Source organism: Pezoporus wallicus, unplaced genomic scaffold (genome assembly GCF_028554395.1).
Source record: "Pezoporus wallicus isolate ANWC-B61680 ecotype Strahan unplaced genomic scaffold, APGP_CSIRO_Pwel_v1 contig_8732, whole genome shotgun sequence".
NCBI lineage: Eukaryota > Metazoa > Chordata > Aves > Psittaciformes > Psittacidae > Pezoporus > Pezoporus wallicus.
This window is the reverse complement of record NW_026639809.1, coordinates 157,957-172,070: the sequence shown is the minus strand read 5'-3', so window position 1 is coordinate 172,070 and position 14,114 is coordinate 157,957. Positions and strand designations below refer to the sequence as shown.

Sequence of the window (14,114 nt, the reverse complement as noted above, 5' to 3'; positions counted from 1 at the left end):
AGAACTGATTGTTGTTATTTTTTCTTGTGTACAGTTACCGTAATAGACATGCGGACAGTCCTGCAAATTTTACAGAAGTAAAAGAAGTCACAAGTATTTTCTTTCTGAAAATAGTTTAAGACCACTAGAGATTTTTGGATAAACTGACACTTCCATCATGTAATGGGAGCAGGGAGGCACGAGTGTATGTCTCATGCCAGGTCATTAGTTCTGTTCCCCCCCCCAAATACTTCATTTATGCTTGTTGTGCTTAATTCTGCGGACCCTTCAAAACTCATCACCACAGATGGGCATTTTCCCATATGAGAGGTTGGAAGGTAAATATAGGCTCTTTTATTGTTTACCAACCCCAGTCTGATTCAGCAGCAGGCAATAGTTTAAACTTTAGTCTGCTTATCCCATCGAGACTGGGTGGAAAGCTTGCTGAGATGGGTGGCCAAAACTAATTGTTCCAAGCCTTGGTCGTTTAGAGCAGCCCCTGTCCTGTTCTCCTGCTTTGGTTCCTTAAGCTAAGCACCAGACTAGAAGAGCGTGTATGGCTGAGAGGAGCGTTTGTCTGCTCTGCTATCTGCACTGCTCAGGCAACAGAAGTTTGGGAGGTTGCACAGGGAAGGCAAGCTCCTGAGGTACAGCAGCATAATCTTCTAGAGCTTGCTTTTCAAACCTGGAGAAATAGTTTGCATGGTAGTTAGAGCTAAGATACCTAGCAGGGAGAGCTCTGCCTGGAAGATACAAGTGTGTTTTGTTTGCTCAAGGTACATAGCCACACAGGCATGGTTGGAGAAAGGGTTGATCCAAGTTAGGCACTTCCTTCAGGAAACCAAAGAGAGAATGGTTGATTCAACCCCAAATACTCTATACACTGTGAATTACAGGGCTTTTATGAAAAGCATTGGGCTATATTCCCAAAGAATGTATCTCTCTTTGAAGCACTGACAAAATCCAGTATCTGTCTCCTAAAAAGTTACCCTGACTCAAACATCCTTATAGTTTTTAAGACTTTCTCGTTATATAAGATGAATGTATTAAAATAAGAATTGCAAACCCGTTATTCCGTGCCTGTTGGCCTGGTCTGTGGATTGAATGATGACCTACTTTGTCAGTCTGGTCTGATGATACAGAACTGTAAAATCACTTTTAAAATCTTTTTTTAAATATTCAGTCTACGTTATATGAGGATTTTTTGGCTTAGGAAGTGTTGAAAAATTAATGAAAACAAATTGAAACATTTAAAGTAGAAACTGCCACAGTAGGGTTGACAGCATGAGTAATAATTCATTTCTATCTGATGAAGAATAGACGTCAGTTTAAAAATACTTAGGAAAGTGAGGAGTAAGACTGCCACTGAAAATATTCATAAGTATGGTAATAATGGATTTACAGATAAAATAACATCTTAATTTCTGACCTTTGCTTACAGTGAGACGCCAGTCTCTTCCTTTCTTTCATATTACAGTAGTGGCTGTAGGATTACTTCAGCTAAAGTTCACAGGTAAATTTAGGGAGGGATGGAGTTTAACATGATAGATGTGCTGTACACCTGTTTTGTTCTTGCTTCTTTCAGGAGCAGCAACGAGAGGATGGAGCTGGCTTTAGGTGTATGTTGCTCATAGGAAGATAAGATCATTATTACTGTTACTCAGTTCTGTGTGTGAATATGGTAAAGGAAATATAAATGCGCTTTAAAATACATTCTGGCTTTTTCTTTAACCTAACAAGGCTTAAATTTAAAATATTTTGTCTTTCCCTCCCTTAAACTACAATTGTTGACATAAATTCCCACTACAACCCAGTGCTTGTTAGTGTGCATTACAGATATCTAAGCAAGGGAAAAGACAGTTATGTAGAGGAATACAAGTAATTTCACTCTTTGAGGGCAATTATTTGTGATTTCAGGAACATTTAATCACCTAGTACTTCAACACCTTTCTCTTCTGAAAATAATTTTGTCAAGAATCTTGCTTATTTTTATTGCAACATCTTATAGTCTTATATAGTCTTACAGTTACTGATTCTATGTTAGGAAATGCAGAATGTAAGTGTAGTTATTCAGATACTAATGAAACTCAAGATAAAAGAATTAAACATTATCAGCTATGGCTGTTCATATTGCTTGGAGTTACTTTTCTATATACAGCTACACATATTCACCTTGAAAAATAGTTTAAATTTTACAATATTTTAATAATTTAATGTAGGATATTGGCATAGAGTTTGCAAAATTAGTATTATAATCAGATTCTTGGGGTAATAGTTTTAGTCACAATTTGACTTTACCAGGCACTGTAGCATGAACAAGGTCACTTTACAGAAGGCAGCTTGTGAAACTGAAATTTGCAGAAGTATACATTCTTGTGTTCATGTTACAACATCTTTTTCTTGGAAACAAATACATTTTCAGATATAACTGCAGTTTTATGTTTACAGTGGAGAAATAGTAATGGGATGGAAAGCTGACATGCAAGATTTGTGCCGTTATTTACATACCAGTACCTGTATTACTTGTATCTGAGATTTTGCCCTGTTCACCATGTTGCTTAAAAGAGGAGAAACATCAAATCATTATCCCCTTTTTACATCTCTGAACTCTGCTTGTAATAACTTCATATATATATATATATGATTTTCCCTATGCTGTCAGTAATTATGTTCTCTTTTGGGTTTTGTTTTTTTCTCTTAAGGTCTGTGAGACTCTCACTATTCCTCCTCATAATTGGTGCATGTGTTTAACCCAAAATTGTGCATTATGGCAGACAAATTAACAAGAATTGCTATTGTCAACCATGACAAGTGTAAGCCAAAGAAATGCCGGCAAGAATGCAAGAAAAGTTGTCCTGTGGTTCGAATGGGTAAGAAATGTAATTTAACCAAGTATTTAAGTGATTGGAGAAGTTTTAAGTAATGTTCTGCTAGGAGGAGCTAGGTTTTTGTTTATCATTCGTGCTTCGTTTCATAAAGCCTGAGAACAGGAACAATTTGTAGTCTTCGAATGCTCTGAAGCTTCTGTGAACATTAGTCAGTTACATGTTCCTCTGTGGAATTTGGTAGCAAGAGCTCTGATTTACAGAAACTTTTTTGAGTTAATTTTACTTATTTTTTCACCAGGAAAACTTTGCATAGAAGTCACATCACAGAGCAAAATAGCTTGGATCTCAGAAACACTTTGTATTGGCTGTGGTATTTGCATCAAGGTAAAAGGCTGCCTTATTTGAAATGATAAAACTTTCTTGGTTTTGCTGTTATATTTAGTAATGCCTACTGCAACTTCAAAAAGCTGGATTTTTCCCTGACTGATCACACCTTGTTGTTACTGTATAGAAAGTGAAGTACTGTGTCAGTTTACTGAACCAGTTAGGTTGCAGGGTGTGGGTTGTAACTTTCTGTTTGCGGTTTTGATTTTGTTTGGGATTGTTTGTGTTTACACACACCTAGCAGTAGAAGGATGTTTTTGTAAAGGAGCTAGAGAACATATGCAGTGTGCCTTATTTGTGTTGTAGGCTGACAGTCTAAAATGCTGTTTAATTTGAAATATGTGACATAAAACTTCTTTGGAAAGTTGACTGTGTAAATGAAAGTCAAGTAATTTGGTGAAAGTTCTTTTAAAAGTATTTAAAAGCCTAGCTGGGTGCGGTACAGAACATAGCATTTTGTTAATAAATTGTTTGTGTGCACCAGTAATCTGTATATTTCTTTCAATTACAGAAATGTCCTTTTGGAGCCTTGTCAATTGTTAACTTACCTAGCAACCTGGAGAAAGAAACCACGCATAGATACTGTGCCAATGCCTTCAAACTTCACAGGTATTTTATTTTTTAGCCAACATAAGAGACAAAAAATTCAAGGTTTTGATAGTACAAACATAGTTCACATGAAAGTGTTACCAGTTATTACCTTAATAGCTTCTTTTTTTGAATGTTAATTGCTTTCTTATTAAAAAGTATTACAATAAAATACAATTTTAATACTCATTTTGCAGAGCTCTTGTTTAAAGAACAGTGTGCTCTTAAATCATTTTTACGACCTATTATTAAGGAATATTGATTTAATTTGTATTATATATCTGTTGGCAAGTTAACAAAGTAGGCTGAAAAAAATCAGAAAGTCTGAAAGCACATTGTAACCTTTACTTTACCTCCAAATGTTGGTGTGTGATGGCATTAATGGAATCCAAATTTATTGATGTCGTGTACAGGTTACCTATCCCTCGTCCAGGTGAAGTACTGGGATTGGTTGGAACCAATGGTATTGGGAAATCAACTGCCTTGAAAATTTTAGCAGGAAAACAGAAGCCAAATCTTGGAAAATACGATGTATGTATCAGCAGTAAAGTAGAGTTGGCATTATAGATAGCTGTGCTTAGATTTTTTCCACTGAGTTTTTGTGTCTGAATGATGTAGAATTTGCAAGAACATTGGCACTTTCCCTATTAAACAGCCAATGACCTACTCCATGCAGAAACAGTAGCAGAAGGATGTTATTAAAAAGAGGGTTTTGTTTGTTTTGGGGGGGGGGAATTTGGGTTGTTTGTTGTTGGTTTGTTTTTTTTTTTTGCAAAGTCTCTGTATCTTTCAAGAAAGAAAAGGATGCTAATTATAGGTGTAACTTGCTAAATATCAGTATCAGTAAGTTTCTGTCTTTAAGTCACACATAAGGGGTTTTTAATACGATTTTAAAACTGTCAGCTTCTTTTCCCTGCATGATTAACCTGTTCCCCATCAGGGGATTTAGACAGCTTGAGTTGTGGAGTTTGTACCAAGTTCAACACTGATTTTATCTGAACAGCTCCAGTGCTTATGAGCACTTACCATATATCCTTGTGATGTCTTAGGCTTTTTTATCTCTCTTTTTAAGATGGTCTCTTATAAACTATGTTGTGACAAGTTGCTGAAAATACTTCCCACTGTACACTAATGCTGATTTCTGAAAATCCTTAGTTTCTTCATGTTGCTAGGTACATGGAAACTTTGATAGTCTTTTTTGAGAACCAGACATAGATAAACTTGTAATCTGCTGGTCTTCATGGAAGATTGTAAACCATTTCTCTGTCTTTACACTAAGTCAAACTGCAGTCAGCAGGGAAAATAATTTACAGGGGTTTGTTTACCTAGCACTACTCTAAGAGTGAATATTACTAGAGAAAAGACATAAACAGTAGTTTCCATGACTCTTTTTATCGGACAGTATTTCAGTTGCCACCTTCTCATCTTCAAATTACATGGTGACAGTTGAATTCTGGTGTACACTCCTTCTTTCAGGGACTTATAGGAACGAGCGTGTTCCAACTTTCTTCATACATTTCCTTACCTGAGAGAGTAATGTTTTAGCAAATCATTCACTTTGTGGCCACCACTTAAACCCGCAAAGAAATAATCATTCCCCAGCTAGATTTTCCATTCTCTTTCAAGTCTGGTTTATGTTATTTTGTGGACTTCTTGTTTCAGGTGGTAGTATTGCAGAAATATCAAAACTTTTGACTTTCTGAATGTGTACATAATTGAATTACCATGCTTCCAAAATCAGACTTCCCTGTGAAGAACCAAATCATGACCACAGAAACAAGTGGTATGAATTGAATCTTCAGTGTTGCTTCTGCTGTAAAACTTATGAAGCATTTCCTCTGTGTATTTGCTTGGTTTGGAAATATGGCTGTGTCACTCTGTTTCCGTGCTGCTGTTTACCATCAAAATAAGTACCTCAGCACCATTCAGAGCAGTTTGCTGTGTAAAAGTGTACGAGTTGTGACTTTTTCCTGGGTGACTGCTCTCAACAGGTCCTTTTTTCTTTTTTCTTCTATTTTCTTTTTTGGTCAGTTTTCCTTTGTCTCCTCCTGTTTTCTTGACAACATTTGCTAGAAGCAGAGAAAATGTCCAAATTTTATCACCTCTTTTGTGCAAGTTGATGTTATCAGTGAAATCCTTTTCCTTTGGGTTAGCTAAATCTCATAGCTAAAAAGTGCAGTTACACTAATCCACACTTCCATTTTGCCCATCAGGTAGTTTCACTCACAGCTTCTTAACTGTCTGAATAAGGTTTTGGATGTCCTGAGTGTAAATTAAAAATGCCCTTTCTTTAAAGGGCTAGTGACACCTGGAGGAAAATACCTGAACTTCAGCTTTCCATTGTGCAATGGCATATTTTTAGTTTTTTCCTTCCTTTTAATGGAAACTTTGCAGAGGCAACATCACCATTTGGTAACTTGCTATTTTCCAGGCTTTTTTTTATCTTGCAAGCATATTCTGTTCGCTGTATTGATCACAATTTTACAATTAGGTGTTTTTAATGATGTTTTTAGAATGGTAGAAGTAAACACAGGCTTTGATTTTGTCACAGGATCCACCTGACTGGCAAGAAATTTTGACTTATTTCCGAGGATCTGAATTACAAAATTATTTTACCAAGATCCTGGAAGATGACCTAAAAGCTATCATTAAACCTCAGTACGTGGACCAGATCCCTAAAGCTGCAAAGGTAAGAAATCTCATGAGCTGAGAGAAAGCTGGAAACCTCTCCTGTAATATTTCTCTTGTGTTAAAAGATGATTTTTTTCTTTATTATTATTACTATCATCTATCATGCAGGGAACAGTGGGATCAATTCTGGATAGGAAGGATGAAACCAAGACACAAACTGTTGTGTGTCAGCAGCTTGGTAAGTGTATTTCTTAATCAAACATCAGATAAATTCATACTTACTGAAAAAAAAAGTTAATTACTAATGTGATGATTTAATTATGCCATTTAAAAAGGGTGGGGGGAAGTAAAGGTGCTTTAGTCTAACTAATTGATAAATGCTAGTTGACAGACTTCAATGCAATTTCTGTTTCATGGTAAACAGTGTTTATTTTTAAATCTGGAAAAATTCTAGTTACCATCTGCTTCTCTTGCTTGCTCACAACTCTGGCAAAATCTTAGCATCCCTTCTTGTCGGAGCCATTGCATATAGAAAATACTACAGAAAAACCTCCAAAACATTTTATTTCAATTTAAAATCCTATATACAGCTGATTATAGCTGATTTCTGAGAATAATGCAGTTAATAAGAAGAACATCTGCATAGTCCAGCCCTGGTAAGTTTTTGTAGGTGCTTTGAATTCAGTTGTTGTTAAATTTAGGTGTTGCTAAATTAACAACAGGGCTCTTTGTGGTAGATGTGGGTGGTAATGGTGGGGCTACATTGTGCCATCAAGAGCATGGTCCTTGCGTCCCACTTAACTTATTAGTGAAACAGTATATTCTTGAAATTGGCTGTTCCTGAAGCTGATGAGAAAATACTAGCTTCACCCATTGATTGTAACACTTGGGAGACCTGATTTTCCTGAAAATCACAACTCTTCAGCCAGGTCTAACATGAAACACTTAACTGATGTTTTTTTTTAGGGCTGGGAATCTTGCAAAATAGACGACGGAAAGCCAAATAGAAATGTAATTCCTCTGCATGATGCAGCTGTACAAATTAATGAGCAAATGCTGCAGAGAAGCCATAACTTGCTGTGACTTATACAGAAGCATCATAATGTTACTTGTAAACTGAACACTTACTTTACTACTTTCTTGGTTTTATCCTGTGTAGGATGTCTGCTGTGATTATACATGTTTCTGTAGGTAATAAAAATATGAATTGTTGCGTTGGTTATATCTCAAAATAACCACTTATTTGCAGACTTAACCCATCTGAAGGAAAGAAATGTTGAGGACCTTTCAGGAGGAGAACTTCAGAGATTTGCTTGTGCAGTTGTTTGCATTCAGAAGGCTGATATGTATGTTTACTTCTGTTATACATCGCTTCTCATAATCTGTCTTGGAATGTGATCCCCTGATTTACATTTATTGTTAGAAATGATACCTCTGTTTGAAATATTTAAAGAAAAGGATTTACAAACAAAAAATTGTTTTTACCAATTCAGCAGCTGAGATCCTTATTTACTCCATAATCACTGTCTAGTCCATGCTGTTTCCTAACTCCTAGGGACCAAGAAAGGGACATCCCAAGAGTTGGGGGGGGGGGGGGTGTGTGTGTTTGCTTGCTTGCTTCAAATTGTTTGGGCTGTGGCTTTTCTGTTTGGCTGGGCTTCTGTTTGGCTGGTGCAGGTTTTGGGTGGGTTTTCTTGTTTGCTTTGTTGTTTTTCTCTTTGGGAAGATATCCTGGTTCCAGTCTTCCCAAGTACTTTTGTGCTTTTCAGTTCATGAGTGCATGGGATTCCTAACTGATTGCTGATACCTTGTAACATTTAATAACTTTGTCAGAGCTTTCAGGAAAGTAACACTTAAATCATTTAGTAATTTCACATGACAGTCATCGGAGATTCAAGGCAGGTGTCAGTACATAATTCTCATACTTTGTGTCCCTCAGTGTAAATAACGATAGTGTTTTATTTCTGTGAATTTAATGGTTGAAATATTAGTACTAGATTTGAATATGTATAAAGCTTGCATTCATCAAGACTATTCTTTCTTCGGGTCCTAGCTTCATGTTTGATGAACCTTCTAGCTACTTAGATGTCAAGCAGCGCTTGAAGGCTGCCATCACTATTCGATCTCTAATAAATCCTGACAGGTAAGTACAAACTTCAGATGTTTAGCTAGACTGTAATAATATGCCTTTTTACAGAGGAAAGAAACATCCAGCCCATCTACCTAGAAGTGCTGACTTTTCAGCATGATACACTAATAGATGTTTAAAATATTCTAAGTCGGTAATACACTATTTCTTTGCATTTTGGAAACTTACTTCCTCTAGTTTCTGTACTGTTTCAGCATTTGGTAATAAAGAGGTGAAAACAGAGGTGGTTATTTTTCACCTGAATATTGCTTTTTCATCCACTTCTCATGAAGTTTTCTTTTTTTTCTTAAAATGTGCTAAATATTTTTTGCTCCAGTGGATCAACATCCTTTTACTCACATAAAGAAGCTGCCAGTTTATGCTGAAGATGGATTTTCAACTCGTCATTCACAACATCTCTTTATTGGAATTTTGCGGGGAAAAAAAAGGCTTATCAGAGATTTGAGCTCTGTCCTTATTAAGTATTAATAAAAGAAAGCATATTAAGTAAGAATCGTGTTGATAGCTTTGCTTATGCAGGAGTAGAGTACAAAAGAAAAACTGTTTTATATTGAAATGTAAAAGCATGGCTCTGGCTCTATTTTTCAGGTACATTATTGTTGTAGAGCATGATCTAAGTGTGCTAGATTATCTCTCTGACTTTATCTGCTGCCTGTATGGTGTGCCAAGTGCTTATGGTGTTGTTACCATGCCCTTCAGCGTAAGAGAAGGTAATTGCTGTATTTCTCTTTTTAAACATGCCCCAGAAAATTCTAGGGAAGAAAGGTAGCAAAGTGCTACTTGTCTGTTATGGGAACATGTCTTCTTCCTGTTACAGTTCAGTAACTAACAAACTACCACTTTAATTTGTGTGGAATTTCTAATCCTAACCCTAAACTTACACCTCAACCCAAAACTCTTAATTATGAAATGCTCTTTGTCTCTTGCTCAGGACATAATTTTTATACTTGCAGGTGTTTTGTAAACAGTGGAGTTACATAGAATACCTTATAAATAGTAGAGAAAGGTCAGGAGAAAGTTTGCACGGTACAGAGGTGTGTAGTGTTCAACTGAATTGGCCCTGCTTGTAGCACTGAGACTTGGTAGTAGCTGGTTTTGTGAGAACAGGTCCAGCAGCAGTAGTTTCTTTAAACCCTATGCACGTGACTAATATCAGGTATGGAAGAAGAGCTTCTACAGCCTTTCTATGATTTTAGTAAGATTTTCCTCAGTTTACATAATGTACACACTTCAAGTAGGAGAGTTTGTTCCCCATTTTAACATGTCCTTTAAAATCCAGTGTTGCTCTTACCCAGTGGGAATTGACAGCCAAGCACTGAAATTCATCTTGTATTGCTCTGTTGTAGACCTTTTTTAATGATATTTTTTTTCCTCCTTTTGTAGGCATAAACATTTTCTTAGATGGCTATGTTCCAACAGAAAATCTGAGGTTCCGAGATGCATCTCTGGTATTTAAAGTCGCTGAGACTGCTAATGAAGAAGAGGTTAAAAAGATGTGTATGTACAAATATCCAGGAATGAAAAAAAAGATGGGAGAATTTGAACTATCCATAGTAGCTGGAGAATTCACGGATTCTGAAATTATGGTGATGTTAGGGGAAAATGGTAAGAAACTGCTTCTGCAGCCTTAACTATTCTCCTAAAGCCATTTTTCAGGGTTCAAAATGACTAGGTTTGAGTCAGGTTGAACTGCTTGTTACCTAGTGAAGATGTGGCATAAGCTTGCTCTCTAAATAGCAAGAATTACTGTGTATTACCGATGCCATTGGTTTTGTCCCTTACCCCATTTCAAGAACTTAGAGTGGCAGGATGACATTTCAGCTGGTGAGCTTAGCCACAAGTCTAGAATGTTGCACCTTGAAAAAACAATAGGAAGTGCTGCTTGCTGGAAGTGAACATAGGAATTCTTGAAGCAGTCTAACTTGAAAAATGTATTTTTTATGAAGTTTTTGTCTTTTTGTATCAGTGACTTAATTGTTAGAGTTCTAACTTAATAAAAAGTCAGACATAATTTATAACTCTCATTTTATTTTAGGAACTGGCAAAACTACGTTTATCCGGATGCTTGCAGGAAGACTTACACCTGATGAAGGAGGTAATGCTTAATATCTTAGTTGAAACCTAGTTTGAAGACACTGGACAGGCTCTTGTTTTCATTATAGATTTTATCGTTTCATAGGTGAGGTTCCAGTCCTGAATGTCAGCTACAAACCACAGAAGATCAGTCCTAAATCTACGGTATGTTTAAGCTTTATTTATTAAGTATTGTGTTTGCTCCAAAAAGTATGTTTGAAATACGCAAGTCAAACTTCTTTATGCCCGGAACAGAAAGCTCTGTTACATGTTTTCTTATGGCCTGGTGCCTAAAACTGAGGGTCAGCGTTTTTCTTTTACTAGGGAAGTGTCCGTCAGCTACTGCATGAAAAGATCAGGGATGCCTACACACACCCCCAGTTTGTAACTGATGTCATGAAACCTCTTCAAATAGAAAACATCATTGACCAGGAGGTATGAATTGCCCAAGACAACAGGCTAATTTTTCTGCTTTAGTTCTCTGCCTGTCTCTGAACTAAATACATCCTTCTTCCCTCTTACCCCAATAGGTTCAAACATTGTCTGGGGGTGAGTTGCAGCGCGTCGCATTAGCTCTTTGTCTTGGTAAACCTGCTGATGTCTACCTGATTGACGAACCCTCAGCGTATTTGGACTCTGAACAACGTCTAATGGCTGCTAGAGTCATTAAACGGTAAAGTAGACATGAGGGGTAAAGAACTGAAATTCCCAGTATTTTTACAGTAAGTTCACTTTCATGTCTGTTTCTCTCTTTTTTCTTGAATTTCTATTTCAGTTTCATTCTCCATGCTAAAAAAACAGCTTTTGTGGTAGAACATGATTTTATCATGGCTACATACCTTGCTGATCGTGTGATTGTTTTTGATGGTATTCCTTCCAAGAACACACTTGCCAACAGGTAAGAGGCTTCTTTGGATTAGTAAGCAAGACAAGGAGAACAAGGCAGGAATAAATTGTTTATCGAAAGTATCAACAAAAATAGGTGAAGCATCCCTGCCCATTGAAATTTAAGCTGCATTTAATGTAATCCATGGGTGTTGTGAAGGTTCTGACTTTTGTTTTGAAGCAAGGAAAAGAAAATGAGGTTGACCTAAGCTTGACCAGCTCCTTGTTTAAATTAACCTTAAGCAGCTGCACACAAATTTCTGTCAGAAATAAGTGGCACTTGTAAGGAATGAAAGAAAGCACCAGTTGTAAAGTATATCTAGGAACATATCTTGAAGATACCCTTAGTACACTGCTTTCTTTTAATGTATGTACCTATGTGCAGAGTAAGTCCAAGTCTTGACAGCAACATGTTAACACATGCAGTCCATGAGTTTTACTTTTTCAAAGCTGTCCCTTTTGGTACATGCCTGTAAATAATTTCATGTGAATTACAGAGAATTCTGGAGGAGCAGTCTGAAACACTAGAAGCTTTTAGACCAGTGTAATAACCAAGTACTTAATGTGAGCCACATGAAGTAAACATGTTGCTGAGATAACTGCCAAAGGATGAGAGTGGTAGTTACTGACTTCTTGTCCAAGACGTGATTTGACTGAAAATGTAGCACATCCTGGTTATGTCAGACACAGTTCATGCTTGTGTTACCAGACCTGAATGAGCTCAGGGTGGAGATCAAACTACCTGTAATCTGCACAGTATAGAACTTCTGACAGTTGAGCTGGAATGTTCTTCTCTCTTAACAGTCCACAAACTCTTTTGGCTGGAATGAATAAGTTTTTATCTCAACTTGAAATCACTTTTAGAAGAGACCCCAACAATTACAGACCAAGAATAAACAAACTCAATTCAATCAAGGTAAGAGAGAAGCACTTTTACAATAAAGCCAAAACTATGTCATATAAAGCCAGGTTTTAAAAATAAGGAACAAAAACAAAGACTAACCTGGTAGTTTTCAGAGCAGCATATGAAACAAGTAGTAAGAAAAGGGGCCTACAGGGAATTTGGACAGGGTATTTTTTACAGGAGCATGTGGGGGAATAGGACAAGGGAAATATTTTTAAATTGAAAAAAGGAAGTTTTAGATTAGATATTAGATAAAGTGCTTCCCTGTTATAGTGGTGAGCCACTGGCAGAGGTTGCCCAGAGAAGTTGTGGCTGCCCTATCCCTGGCAGTGCTCAAGGCCAAGTTGGAATGGGCTTGGAGCAACCTGGTCTAGTGGAAGGTGACCCTGCCTGTGACAGGGGGTTTGGAACTGGATGATCTTTATTGTCCCTTGCAACCCAAACCATTCTATGAAAACAGAAAAGTGTTCAGCTGTATGGCTCTTTATTTCAACTGTGTTCAAATCTGCCAAAGATTCTTTGAGTAACACTGACCTTTTTTCTCTTCCTAAGGATGTTGAACAAAAGAAGAGTGGAAACTACTTTTTCCTGGATGATTAAATATTGGATCTGAGCATCTTTGTAACTGGCATATAGAAATGCATATTGGAATCTAAACACTGCTGGATGAGAAGGCTCAATCAGGTTTTAGAACACTTAAATCTTTTGGAGCTTAAAAATCTCTTGCTGCTTGTAACATCCAAGACCAGTAGCAGTGTAAATCCTAGTCCACGTAAAACTGCCACTTTCTGTATTTTGCTGAGACAGCCCTATTTTCAGTGTAATAATTTCAAAATAGACCACCTTGAAATTGTGCAAATGAGTCTCCTGATTTTTCAAAATCTGAGGGAGCTTTTCAGTTCAATAGATCCGATTCACATACCACATAGTGACTGAACTCCCTCATTTTAAGAATCTTCAAGGCTGTTTTCTCTACCAGAGGGACTCTTACCAAAAATATCAAGATACAGAAGCGACTCATGTTTTAAAAAGGCTGAATCTCTCTGGATGAGGGTTTCATAAATAAACATCCTCTTAACTTACAGCTGTGACACAGTGCAAAAGTTCTTACATGCTGAATGAGTGATTTATTTCAGTTGTCATTATGCACACCTTTTCTCATGCTGCAGTAAAGAACACACAAAAGATGGAGTACAAACAATATGAAGGAAGATAATCTATGCCTTTTTTAGTCACCTGTACCTGTGCATCTTTTCAGACCTACTTACAGGAGAGTATTCAGTTAAACGTCTTAAAGAGTCCACTAAAAATCCTTTCAATCTTCTGCAACTTAAACCTACACCATAAGGAAAGGTTAATGGCCGGGGTTTCCAACTCATTCCTCCATCAGTAAGTGCTTCCCATGGAGAAATGAGTTGTACATGCTTAAGATGCAAGAATTTTTATCCTTGCTGTAGACAAAATTGAAGCAAATGTTTTTTCACAGGAAGTAAGGTCCTTAGGGGAGACAGGAAGGAAGGCTATTGTCCATGCAACAGTTCTCTGCTCTGCCTTCAGTGGCATGTGAAAAGTGTTATAAGAGAGAAAACACAGCTCTGTTCTTTATGGACATTTTTGCTCTGTAAGTTACAGGAGAAGGCAGAGGTTTGTCTTACTGTTTTTTTAAAGCCATTCTGTTTTATAACCTTGGCAG

At 37.0% G+C, this 14,114-nt stretch overlaps 1 protein-coding gene across 1 annotated transcript; it reads left to right on the top strand.

The window, feature by feature from the left end:
- Nucleotides 1-2,681: 2,681 nt before the first annotated feature.
- Nucleotides 2,682-13,505, top strand: ABCE1 (ATP binding cassette subfamily E member 1). Its single transcript, XM_057416279.1, has 17 exons — nucleotides 2,682-2,849; nucleotides 3,106-3,191; nucleotides 3,703-3,800; nucleotides 4,193-4,310; nucleotides 6,331-6,468; nucleotides 6,579-6,648; nucleotides 7,660-7,756; nucleotides 8,464-8,553; nucleotides 9,148-9,269; nucleotides 9,943-10,164; nucleotides 10,595-10,654; nucleotides 10,739-10,797; nucleotides 10,957-11,067; nucleotides 11,163-11,305; nucleotides 11,408-11,530; nucleotides 12,322-12,433; nucleotides 12,974-13,505. Exons 1-17 carry the CDS (start codon nucleotides 2,747-2,749, stop codon nucleotides 13,019-13,021), a joined length of 1,800 nt encoding a protein of 599 aa, XP_057272262.1. The 5' UTR covers nucleotides 2,682-2,746; the 3' UTR covers nucleotides 13,022-13,505.
- The last annotated feature ends 609 nt before the right edge of the window (nucleotides 13,506-14,114 follow it).